A 13605-nucleotide genomic window follows, 5' to 3' on the forward strand; every position below is an offset into this window, starting at 1 on the left:
GTGTTCAGTTGGTGAGTCAAAGGTCAACATGCCGAGGAATCACCACCCAACGGTGAAGGAGGGCCGCAGTACTGGAAACCTCCACCGGGGAGAGAAAAGACACAGAAACACACACACAATCTGTTTCTTGTTAAAGCCAGCAGAAAGTCCACACACACACACACACACACACACACGCACACACACACATGCACACACACACATGCACACACACACACTACACGCACCAGTCACACACACACACACACACATGCACACACACATGCACACACACACACATGCACACACACATGCACACACACACATGCACACACACACACACACATGCACACACACACACACACACATGCACACACACATGCACTACACGCACCAGTCACCACACACACACACACCACACAAACACACACACACGCATGCACCACACACATGCACCACACACACATGCACCACACACACACGCATGCACCACACGTACACACACACATGCACTACACACACATGCACCACACAAACACACGTGCACCACACGCACCACACACACATGCACCACACACACACACACACGCACCACACAAACACACGTGCACCACACGCACCACACACACATGCACCACACACACACACATATGCACACGCACCACACACACATACACACATGCACCACTCAAAAACACACACATGCACCACACACACACATGCACACGCACCACACACACATACACACATGCACCACTCAAAAACACACACATGCACCACACACACGCACACACCCACACATGCACCACTCCCCCCACAGACCCTTCATTAGAATGTGACGCTGCTTTTTGCATTATGATGCCATCTCTTCATCATTTCTCCTGATTGAGTCAATTTATGAATTAAAAAAACTCTGATATGTTTGATTTAATCTCTGATGAGACCGTGACGTGTTCTCGCTTCACGTTTATTACATCTAAAAACTCCTCGGTGGCGTTTTCCCACCACATTTAAACTCAGTCAAAGCGGTTGACCAATCGGCTGCGAGGAGAGGCGGGGCTTGCTGCCTGTCGTCGTCACGTGGCCCCGGGAAGCAGGAAGTAAATACAGAGCAGGCGAGGTGCCACTGGAGAGAAGTGAGTAGGACAAACTACTCCGAAAAGGACCGATAACATCAAACATACTGTCAAAAGTAAACGTAATGAAAGCGTGTATTGTTTGAAGTGAAACGTAACCGCGTTACTTTATAGTTTAAAGCGAGCACTGCTTTTAAAAACACACGTGACTTCTCATTCAAGCGTTAATTCGGCATTTCTGAGATGCAGATCTAGTCTGGATGTCAGTGGTCATGCTGTCATGTAACAGCAGCTCTCTCTGCAGTGAGGTAAACATTAGAGCTCGTGAACATGTAGTTTAATGATTGAATTAAAGCTCGTTGACTGATAGTTAAAGTCTAATAAACATTTAACGTATTAATATGAGCCAGCAGTATTCACTGAGAGCACTTTGTCTACATGTTGTAAGTAAATATTACACATGTAACCTCTGGACTGAGGATTCATATTTGTAAAATTATAAAATGTATCTGGTGTTTCATTCATAGACGTTCATCTGTGTTGTCATTAATAATCAGCAGATTTTAGGCGGCACAAGATATTTGATTGGGCAACAGATGCCGAATGAACATCCGGGACACCTGACGCAACAGGATTTGACTGTCGTCCGTTGAGTGCGTGTTTGTGTGTGTGCGCGAATGTTGTGTGTGTGTGTGTGTCTAGATTTGTGTGCGTTTGTGTGTGTATGTCTGTCTGTCTGCTCGTGTGTGTGCGCGTGTTTGTCTGTCTGCGTGTGTTAAGAGTGTGTGTGTTTGTCTGTGCGTGTGTTAAGAGTGCGTGTGTGTGTGTGTGTGTGTGTGTGTGTGTGTGCATGTGTGTGTGTGTGTGTGCGAGTGTCTGTCTGCATGTGTGTGCGTGTGTGTGTGTGTGTGTCTGTCGGCATGTGTGTGTGCGTGTGTGTGCGTGTAGAAGGACTCACAGGGGTCGGCCCTCGTGTAAAGACGAGTCATCCTTGTTGGTTCTTCAGGCGTCGGAGGTGTAAACTAAATGTTTGTGTTGCTGTGGGACAGAACTGACTCTCCTAGGAGGGGGCGGAGCCTATGGAGGACTTCAATACAACCTCCAGGACCTCAAAGCTATTTCCTACAAGATAAGGACGAGTTGTTGTTGTTGTTGTTGTGCAGGTTGTGGCGCCATGCTGGAAGGCTACAGCCCCGTGAGCCAGGCCCTGCTGGGCACCCTGTTCACCTGGGGCCTCACCGCCGCCGGGGCCGCCATGGTGTTTGTCTTCTCCGGCCGACAGGTACGAGCTTTGAGTCCACACACATCGAGAGGTACGGTCGGGAGGAGGCCCCGCCCACATCCGGGTGGAAAAGTTTGCAGCGGCTTGTTAGCTTAGCGTAGCATAAAAGGCTGGAGACGTGTGGTTGAGTGAACGTGTATGACATCATTCACACACACACACACACTCCTACACTCACACACATTCACATACACATTCATTCACACACATTCACATACACATTCATTCACACACATTCCTACACAGATTTACACACACACATTCACGCGCACAATTACACACATACATTGACACTCATTCACACTCACACGTTCACACTGAAACGCATGCATTCACACACACACACACATGCACACACACACACATGCACTCACATTCACACACATTCACAGCTACAGGAGCAATTTTGGGAGTTAAGTGCCTTGCCCAAGGACACATCGACGTGGGCTCGCCGGGCATCGAGCCGCCGACCCTCTGATCGGAGGACGACCCCCCGGTCCGTCCAGTAGACGGTGAGGCGTGACTGACTCTTCTTGTCTGCTCTTCTGCAGAAGCGCATCTTGGATGGAAGTCTGGGCTTTGCAGCTGGGGTGAGTCGGACTGGTTTAGAACCGAACACACACACACACACACACGTACGTTTGGTCATTTTTCGCTGAGGCGGGCGGACCCCATCACTCCCAGATGCCCCGTTAATTCATCCGTATTTAGGATCATTAATCCCCCGTGTGAGTTCCTGGCCTCATCGTGTCTAAGAGGTATAATGTGGTAATAAAAAATAAATAAACACAGCCCCCCCCCCCCCCCCAAGCTCACTATCTGACTGACGCCATTACAATCCTCTATTTCCTGAGGGGGAAGCGGTTCACGGGAGATATGCATCAAGTGTCTCAGAGCGGAGGATGGGGAGCGTCTCTGAACTGAAGTCTTTTACAATATGCAATTATACTTTATAAGCTCGTACAAGCCGATGGAAGCTACCGATGTTTTTAAACGTATCGGCGGTTCATAAAACGATAGGAAACCACATGGTTACGGTCCAGAGAGCCTGAAGGAGTGTCACGTCCACTCTGTTTTCCATCATTTCCCTCCACCGCACGTCGAGATGAAGCTTTCCTCTTTGAACATCCGTTTCCATGGAGACGGCCGTCGCGTAACTCGTCGTATTCAGTTTCTTTTTCAATGGTTTTAATCCCGTTGAAGCTTTGATTGCGGTTCCTTGTGCAGGTGCTGCAGTGTTGTTGATGATTACGGGCCGAGGCCACGCGAGACCGGATGAGGAGAGAGAACTATCGATCCAATCTCAATCAGCCGGTTATCCATCCGTCAATCTAAACATGTTTTTAATGACCTCCCGGGCTGAAGCGCTTCTCGGTCCAGTGAAATAAGATCAGGCAGGAGAGAGGACGCCCGTATCTGTTCTGAAATGTTCTTTTTGATGAATTTAGCCACTCAACAGGAACAGTGTGCATTATAGATACAGATTGCCACTCTCTGCAAATCTACATCCCCTTGTTGATTAAAGTAGACTAAATCTTCATTAATAGCTTTGGAGTGTAGCAGAATATGCAAATGAGGGACTTGTGGAAGCACTTTTTTCTTTTCCCTGTTTTTTTTTTGGGGGGTTGAATTATTGCCGCAGCCTGGCTCCAATTGTGTTTCTATCACTGTAAATGTTTGCTTCTTATCAATTTTGTTTATTTTTTATATATGTTTATATATTATTTGTTTATAAATATATTTTTTCATTTATTTATTTATTTATTTTATATATATATATATTTAGAGAGACAGAGAGAGATTTATATAAAGATAGGTTTATTTAGATACATTCATATTTATTTATATATATATATATTTATTTATAAATATCTATATATATATATAATTGCTTTACTGTGTACTTGGGAGAAAGAAAAAGCTGCTCATACAGGAGACATGGATGGAGAGAGACTCAAGTCCACCACGCCATGCAGTCTTTGTCACGGTCATTCTTTCGCAGAACCCAGCAGCATCTCTCGGCTGCAAAAATATTTGACCATTGTCAAGATTTCTTTACTTCTCTTTGGCTCTTTTCTTCCTTTTCAGTCCCACCGCTCATGTCTGCGTGTTCTTAGTTTAATGGCTTTCTCCATGAAAAGGGTGTTGGAAGAAAAGCAATTACAGCTCACAACGACATTTTAAGCGCAGTCGTCTTATTCTTCTTAAAGTTATTCTAAACGGGAAGTTTTAAATAAATGGTCTGTCGTTCGAGTCGAGGCTCAGTTGATGTGACGCAACAGTACTTACTGTAACGGGACGCTCTGTGAATCGCAATCATGTACAAACAACCGTCACAGTGACATCTGGCCTCCTGCTGCAGTGGAACAAACCGTCGTCATGTTGGGTTTCCTTCAAAAAATATCAGCCAGTACAAAATGTGTAGTATTGCAACGCCCAATCAATCAAGCTACATCTCACATGGTAACATAGTTCTCCTTTGCTTTGGGGTATTAGCATCTTGGTTCAACTGAAATATGCTAGAAAATAATCTTCACTCCAGCAAAGTATTCGAAACTTAACTGAAGGCATTGATAGTTGTGGCTCATATATTGCATAGTGTGGGCTGCAGTGTGCAGAGGGCCGTGATGGTAATGCATTCCTATTTAATGGGATCATGTGTGATGGAAGAGCCTGCCGCTGCATGTGCTTTAGGGATATAATTCAATGCAATGGGCATAGTAACCAAAATGTGACTTTGAGACTTCAAATTGCTGTATTAGTTATGTATATTTAATAAACAAGTTCACCAATCGAAGGTACGACTTCTATACTGGATGTGTGCACGATGGAAAGACTGAGGAAAGACTGCAGCTATACAGCTGGTACTCGACTATAACGCAAATATTACACGCCAGATGTACCTCGTTTTCTTTGGTCACATCTATTTTAATAGCGGGTACTGCACACGCGTTTCCAGCGTTTATTTAGTGCATATTATTATCCAAAAACAGGGACAATGTCCATCACACGCGATACTTCCGAAGCTATTAAACCGCTCGCTGCCGGCTTCTCGTCTCGGCGTTCTCTGCTCTCGCGGATCCTCCGAGCTCCGCGGGGCGATCATCGATTGCAGGATTGATCTTCCTACGACGCGCATCGAGGCGATCGCCCTCCAGCGTCGTGAGATCACAGCGTGGCGAGAGTTCCTTCATGACCAGGAAGCTTAATGAGATTCTGTCGAGAGCATCTTGATGAAGTCTTCCTGTCTCTCTTGGACGAGGGTCATGACAACAAAAGAGGAGCGCTTGTTAATTCAGGATATTGGTAAAGGTCCTGCTGATAGAAAAATAGGCTTTAAGTTGTTATTTATTCATGAACAATAGAGTTTATGGCCATGATTCAAAGAGCCAAAAACAGTTGTGTAGCAAAAACAAACTAATAAAGTTAGAGATTATTCCAGCGTGACTTTTGTCTCATTCCCATCATGTTTTTTTTGCAAAAGAACATTTTGACAAGTTCAGGCTCGAGGAGGATCCCGTGGGCTGTGTCTTAGATGTGATCTCTGGCTTGAGCTAGCCAGCTAACGGGAGCTCGACAGACGCCGGTTGTTGCCGTCGACGACATGTCAGATGTTGAGTAGAAATAGCAACAAGGAAGAAAACAACGCTCGTTTTTCAGATTTGTAGTTTTTGCACGAGTCTTTCCTCCCTAAACATGCTAAGACCTTTCCTTACCTCCTTACCTAAGGCATGTACTGTGTACTGGGACTGCAGCTCTGTTCACATGCTGTAGATATTTCTGGGCCACGATGCGTCGTATCGCCGACTAAAACTAACTTCACAAGGGTTTTTGGTCGTTGCAAATGAGAGAAACAAAAGAAGGGAAGAACAAAAGTAACTCACTACTGGTGGAAGGTAAACAAGAGGAGGGAAGGATCTCGGTGATGGATTCATAGGACAAAGTAACGCGACTGAAACTAGTTTTACTTCTGCACAAATCTGGTGTATTTTTATTTTACATTCCTAATTCTCGCACGGTGTTGATTGTTGTTAATGTCTATTTTCTATTGTTGCATCGCCCGCCGTGACACATTCGTTGTGTGTGTGGAGACATACTGATTTGTTCATTGACCTTTCATTAATATTCATCGATATCCATCCTTACAAAATTGTCTTTTACAAATGAGATTCTTTGTCCCTGGTAGTACAGATCAGCATAATTGATCCGCGTGTATCTTTGAGGGGTGAAGTCATGTTGTTGCATCATTTCTGGGTATTGAAGTTGCATGTTTCCATCTAGAGCTGGCAGCGTGGGGAATTGAACCCCCCAGTGTTTATTAGTCGCCCATATTAATGTGATGAAACGTGTTATTACATTCCTTTTGTCCTTGGAGCAACAAACAACTCACTCTTTTATTTGTTCCCTTCGGCGTTTGGTCTTTTTGAACGTGAACCAATTACACAAAATCAAAAATCCAATTGCCTCTCATTATTTCCAACCGCCATTGTCGCGAAATTTTTTTTGTAGATTTTATTCCAGGTGGCAAGGCCAGAGTTTTGTTCATTCTGACAGGGAAAACACTCGACTACTATTGTACCAGAAATAATGATGTTTTGCTGAAAAGTGTAATTAATTGTTCCAACAATTATTTGACGCCATTAAAAACCTTTCCTCCCTGAAAGCGAGCGGACGTGGAACACGAGTGTCACTGACATTTTTTCCACAGACGACTATTACAATTCTCTATTATATAACAGCACGACTGAAAGCCTCCTCGTATTCATTTATTCAGTTAGTTTTTTCAGCTCGAACCTGCTAAAGAAAACGTTTAAATTGATGAACTTTCAAGCTGATGGAAGGCCAGGTTTTATTGTAACCTTCAGAAAGAAGCGGGCGGTTTCCATTCATGAAGCTAAGAACAGACTTCAGAGTCCCAGAAATGGAATTGAGGCATTCAGTGGGTGCGGAAAGTATTCAAAACACAGAACGAGATGAGTTCAGTGACATAACAAGTTCTGAACCTGCCTCCATTTCAAAAACAAGATGGGGTGCTGAGTGATTAATGAGAAATAAAATGAACTTTTTTGATTTTAGCAAATGGCTGCAATGAAACAAAGAGTGAACATTTTAAAGGGGTCTGAATACTTTCCGTACCCTCTGTAAGTAAAGTGGAAAAGTATAAGATGGAAGCTTCTACTGAGCATTAAAAGGACCTCATCAGAACTCGGCCTCCTTTATTATATAATGGTGGGCCATACCATATGGTTAATGAACATTTTAATTGATTGAAAATGATGCCTCGATGGACTCTCTTCAAACCTTGTGCCGACACCAAGAATGAACCGATTAGAACATTGGGCATGTCAAAGATCCACCGTGACCTCACGCAAAGTGGTGTTTTTGGGTAATAACTCAAGAAATTCTTCGTGAAAAGTGGAACGAAAGGGAAATTAATAGGAAACTCCGTTCGGGAACGTCGAGACGGGGTCGTACCGACGATGGGAAGAAACCCGACGGGGTTGTTCTGTCCTCAGCAATCACGCCGTCAACACGAATAAGACTTCACACTTTGGCCTTTTTGTGCTCTCGCTGACTCGACTCGAAGCCGCCGAACATTCCCTCTGAACGCCTCCGCCGCCTAATGATACGCCGCCGGCGCCTTTTGATTGACAGGGGCCGATTCCCAGGGCCGACGCCGGTCAGCAGGCGGCTGTGAGAGTGGCATGAACAACAGGGAGCTGCACACACTTTGTCTTTTATACTTGAGGCTTGAAAAGACACACGGGACACTGCCCTCTCTAAGTGGACTCTGACAGCTGAGTTGCATGTGGTTATTTCCTGAGTAGAATGACTGCTTCATGCAAGAAGTGTTGCTGCTTTATGGAGGTGTTTCATTCATATTCACAAGGTAGTCACGAGCATATTTACGGAGAAGCAGTGGAAGTTTTATCTTTGTTTAAGACAACATAAATGTTATAAATCATTTTCAGTTTATTTGTATAGCCCATTTTCACAAATTACAAATTTGCCTCAGAGTGCTTTACAATCTGTACACATAGACATCCCTGATCTTTGACCTTTGACCTCAACAACTCCCAAATAACCCTTCACGGGGAAAAAAGGGAAGAAACCTTCAGGAGAGCAACAGAGGATGTTCTATTGTTCCTGAAGCCCCTCCCCCCCCCTGTTTGTACAACATGTGCCAATGTGATTGTTTTGTCCTTTCTAAGTGTGTATGAACTTGGTTGTGATGCTCATGAACGTGGACAGATTAGAATGGATGTTAACTAAATGTGTGCAAGCAGCCATCTCAAAATATGCCAGTAAAAATTTTTAAAATGGCAATAAATTGGAAAAAAAGCGGTAATTCTCATGGTAATGAATGAGAGGTTATTTAATTTATTTACTTTTATTCAGTATTTGGTTAATTAAAACTATCTGTACATTTAGTTCATACCCAAGAGAAATAGTCATACCATTGTTTCTTAATCGAAGCTCAATAAGAACAAAACAAGTGTCATTTTTTATATACACTTTTCTCCTCCTTGATCTCTCAGGTTAAAATCTAAATAATTATCAATACATTTTTAAAAAATGAGTAAGTTCTCATGATAGTGAATGATTAAAAAGAAAAAAAATTGTATGTAGTGGATTTCAGTATAATGCTAATTAAAATTCTGTTCATTTAGTTTATATCCGAGAGAAAATTTAAATCTCTTAAGATATATTCTACACGCTAAAGTCTCATACCATTGTTTCTTTATTAAAGAACAATGAGATTAAAAAAATATATTTTTTTAACGCTCTCCTCCTCTCAGGTGATGCTGGCGGCTTCCTATTGGTCGTTGCTGGCGCCGGCGATCGGCATGGCCGAGGATTCTGGGAAGTACGGCTCGTTCGCTTTCGTGCCCGTCGCCGTGGGGTTCACGCTCGGGGCGGCCTTCGTCTACCTCGCCGACCTGGCCATGCCCCTGCTGGTAGGAACACACACACACACATGCGCACACATGCACCACGCACACACATGCACCACAGACATGCACCACACACACATGCATCACATTCACACATGCACATACACGCACGCACACATATGCACCACACACACATCACACATATGCACCACACACACATGCACCACGCACACATGCATCACACTGACACATGCACATACACGCACGCACACATATGCACCACACACACATGCACCACACACACACATCACACGCATGCACCACACACACATGCACCACACACATATGCACCACACACATATGCACCACACACACATGCATCATACTCATGCATGCACACACGCATGCACCACACATACATGCACCACACACACATTACACACATGCCCATCACACACATTGACTAGGCACCACACACACACACACACATGCACCACCCACACACATGCACCACACACACACATGCAGGTCACACACACATCACACACATGCACCACACACACACGCACACACACAGTCTATTTTGTGTGGAAATCAAATGATGCCATCATCCAGAGAATACAGACGGGTCTTTTTATCTTCAGGGACATTCTATTGAACGGGAAAAAGGAGCGCTCTAGATAGATAGATAGATATATACTTTATTAATCCCCAAGGGGAAATTTGTCGTAGCAGTAGCAGCACCAATAAACCAAACACACATGAAAACGAAATAAAAAATAAAAACATAAGAACTGGGATGAAAGATATAGAAGCATACAAAGCAAAATATAAAATAAAATATATATGTATATATACAACATATATGCATACACAATACACAATACTAATGACAATTAAACTAAATATAAAAACACCAAATATAGACAGTGTGCAAAATGCAAAGTGTGTGTATGTGTGTAGTGTAAATAAATGAAATGTGTGAAGTGCAGATCAACATGGACTATGGACACACTGTAAGAATTCAGCTTGAATTCATGTGACTCCCTGTAAAGAAAAGTCAACTGTGTGTGTGCGTGTGTGTGTCTGCTATGATGTTGGTGTGTGATACGAGAGCAGCTTCACTACATAGTGCAGCAGGAAGTGAACCGGGGTGTTTGTGGGGGGGATTTTATTGCTTGAGCTGTGTGAGCTTCTGCTCACCAAGATTGATCCAGTTTTGACTCTTTTCAATAACTTGAGGTTTTCCTAACTGCTTGTAAGGCATGGTTGCAAAAAAAAGAAGAAGAAGATTTGAATGAAAACTGTAGAAAAAGAGTCAGCGCCACCGCAAGATCTGATTGGTTTTACAGGTAGTCGAAGGTATAATCCAATCATCTCGACAGGAGGTAATTGGGCGGCTGACCTGTGGCCTAAAACCACCCGGTAACAGCACCCTATTGGTCGCCTGAAGCCGAGGGGTGCCCTGAGAAAAGATCTGTATCGGTAGTGATGGACATGCTCGGGCCCATCGTGTCCAATGGGTTTCATCACTGGAGACTCGAAGCCTTCGGTAGGAGCACCTGCTGGTCAAAAGGAGGTACAGCAGGTGAGCCATGTGTGTGCATTAGTGGGGTTCAGTTATGTCTTATGAATTCAACTGAATTAATACTTAGAAGCCATTGTGTGTAGAACTGCAGCCGCGTAGCTCAACGGGCCTGGAGTGAAGGTGGCGTCCCTGTAAGACACCTGCGACGCCTGTTCAGGTGTCTGACAGGGACGCCACCCGAATGAGATGAACACGGCTGCCGTCGTGGTCGACATGACGTGATACACATCGCCTTCTGCTTCTTCTTCTTCTTCCTCTTTCTCAATCTGCTTCGCCTTCTTCCTCCTCCTCTGCCCTTTCGTTCCTTGGTGACAGTAGTGGACAACATCGGGTTCCTACGAAATCTTCTGGGAACATAGGGGGTGTGTGTGGGGGGGGGGGGTCTTCCACACACAGCGGGGGGCCATCGGTGTTTGGACAGCTGCTCGAGCCACTTTTACTGGCTCCTCAACAAACACCGGGACTGAATGAGAAGAACGGCGAAGGAAAGGCATTGATGGACGGAGAGGGAGAGAAGGATCGCAGCGATAAGGTAACGGACGGAGGACAAGAGAGGGAGAGGGAGGGAGAGAGGGGAGCTGAAAGCTGTGTGATGGAAGCCCAGGTTACCATGACGCTGTGTCATCGCTTCATGGAGACGTTTTTATCACCACTCCATCTTTTCACGTTTTCTTCCCACACGTCTCACGACTTTTCTACCAAATCTGTACGACATTCCGTCTTCATATCTTTAAAATGTCTTGAGAATCTTGCATGGCGGCTGCTCTGGGGAACCATGTCATGCTAATTCAGCCATTTTGTTTTTCTCTCAACATGAACACAATATGAGCAGCAACTCAACTCCCCGAGTCACGGAGGTGTGGAGCAGTTAGTGTCTGATAGATGGACCCATGGCCTTCTTCTTCTACTTCTTCTTCTTTTCCTCCTTCTTCTTCTACCTCTACTTCTTCTTTTACTTCTTCTACTCCTTCTTCTTGTTCTACTTATACTTCTTCTTCTACTTTTAATTTATCTTTTTCTCCTCCTTTTTCTCCTCCACCTTTTTCTTCTTCTTTTTCTCCTCTACCTTTTTCTTCTTCCCCCTTTTACTTCTTTATTTTCTCCTACACCTTTTTCTCCTTCTTCTTTGTAACTCCTTTTTCTCCTTTTTTCTTTCCTTCTATTTCTTCAACAGATGTTAGAACGCAGAACATTTAGAAAGAACACAGAACATTTAGAAAGAACACAGAACATTTAGAAAGAACGCAGAACATTTAGAAAGAACAACATTCGTTTTAAAGATCAAAGAACATTTATAAAGATCAAAGAACATTCATAAAGAACATTTATAAAGATCAAAGGACATTTATAAAGAACACAGAACATGTAGAAGGAACTGTGAAATAATGGCGCCCTCGTTCTGCGACGCTCCTCTAAACTCTGGCTCGTCGTCGCGTTGGTTCCTCTGAGCAGGAGAACACGATGACTCCTTCTCGACCTTTCTGCAGCATTTGACACCGTGAACCACCAGATCCTGATCTCTTCTCTTCAGGACCTGGGGATCTCAGGCACTGCACTCGCTCTTTTCTCTTCCTACCTTAAAGACCGCACCTACCGGGTAACTTGGAGAGGATCTGTGTCTGATCCTTGTCCTCTCACTACTGGGGTTCCTCAAGGCTCCGTCCTGGGTCCCCTCCTCTTCTCTCTGTACACAAATTCTCTCGGCTCTGTCATTCGTTCGCATGGCTTCTCCTACCATAGCTATGCTGATGACACCCAACTGATCTTCTCGTTTCCACCGTCCGAAACACAGGTGGCGGCACGAATCTCTGCCTGTCTGACTGACATCTCTCAGTGGATGTCTGCTCACCACCTGAAGATCAACCCTGACAAGACTGAGCTACTATTCCTTCCAGGGAAAGGCTCCCCCACCCACGACCTGACTATCACCTTCAACAGCTCTGTGTTGGCCCCTACCCTGACTGCCAGGAACCTCGGGGTGACAGTCAACCTGACGGCCAACATCGCTGCGACGACGCGTTCCTGTAGGTACATGCTGCACAACATCAGGAGAATACGTCCTCTTCTTACTCAGAAGGCGGCGCAGGTTCTGATCCAGGCTCTGGTCATTTCACGCCTCGACTACTGCAACTCCCTCCTGGCTGGTCTACCTGCTAAGGCCATCCGACCCCTGCAGCTCATCCAGAATGCAGCAGCTCGACTGGTCTTCAGCCTCCCGAAATTCACCCACACCACTCCGCTCCTCCGCTCTCTCCACTGGTTACGGTGGCTGCTCGCATCCGCTTCAAAACACTGGTCCTGGCGTACCGTGCTCTAGACGGATCGGGCCCGTCTACATCCGGGATATGGTCACACCGTACACCCGGCACGTTCGCTCCGCTCTGCAACAGCCAATCGACTTGTGTCTACTGCACCTCGAGCTAATCACTCGAAATCCAGACTGTTTGCTGTCCTGGCTCCTCAGTGGTGGAACGGGCTCCCCACTGACATCAGGACAGCAGAAAGTCTCTACATCTTCCGTCGGAGACTGAAAACACACCTTTTCCGACTATATCTGGATTAAAACACAGATTAGCACTTCAGTGGCACTTAGATAGCACTTACTTATGGTACTTTTGTAGTTCGACTATGTTGAGGAAATGTTACTTCCTGTATTCTTGTTGTTCTTAGTTTGTACTCTAGGTTGAAATGCACTTATTGTAAGTCGCTTTGGATAAAAGCGTCTGCTAAATGACATGTAATGTAATGTAATGACTCGTACTACGCGGTTCTATTCAAGGTTTA

At 44.8% G+C, this 13605-nt stretch overlaps 1 protein-coding gene across 6 annotated transcripts in view; it reads left to right on the forward strand.

Moving 5' to 3' along the window:
- Positions 1-1099: 1099 nt before the first annotated feature.
- Positions 1100-13605, forward strand: part of LOC130203199 (zinc transporter ZIP11-like) — a 41493-nt gene continuing 28987 nt past the window's right edge. For 2 of the 6 annotated variants that reach the window (XM_056429113.1, XM_056429118.1), the window contains exons 1-4: positions 1101-1171; positions 2219-2337; positions 2889-2927; positions 9138-9296. In XM_056429113.1, the coding sequence (XP_056285088.1) occupies positions 2230-2337; positions 2889-2927; positions 9138-9296 (306 nt within the window). In that variant the 5' untranslated portion in view covers positions 1101-1171; positions 2219-2229. Of the gene's footprint in view, positions 1178-1285; positions 1364-1689; positions 1709-2218; positions 2338-2888; positions 2928-9137; positions 9297-13605 lie in introns of those variants that run through there. The other 4 variants (XM_056429114.1, XM_056429116.1, XM_056429115.1 and 1 more) reach the window with 4 other exon arrangements.

This window comes from Pseudoliparis swirei, chromosome 13 (genome assembly GCF_029220125.1).
Source record: "Pseudoliparis swirei isolate HS2019 ecotype Mariana Trench chromosome 13, NWPU_hadal_v1, whole genome shotgun sequence".
In the NCBI taxonomy this organism is placed as follows: domain Eukaryota; kingdom Metazoa; phylum Chordata; class Actinopteri; order Perciformes; family Liparidae; genus Pseudoliparis; species Pseudoliparis swirei.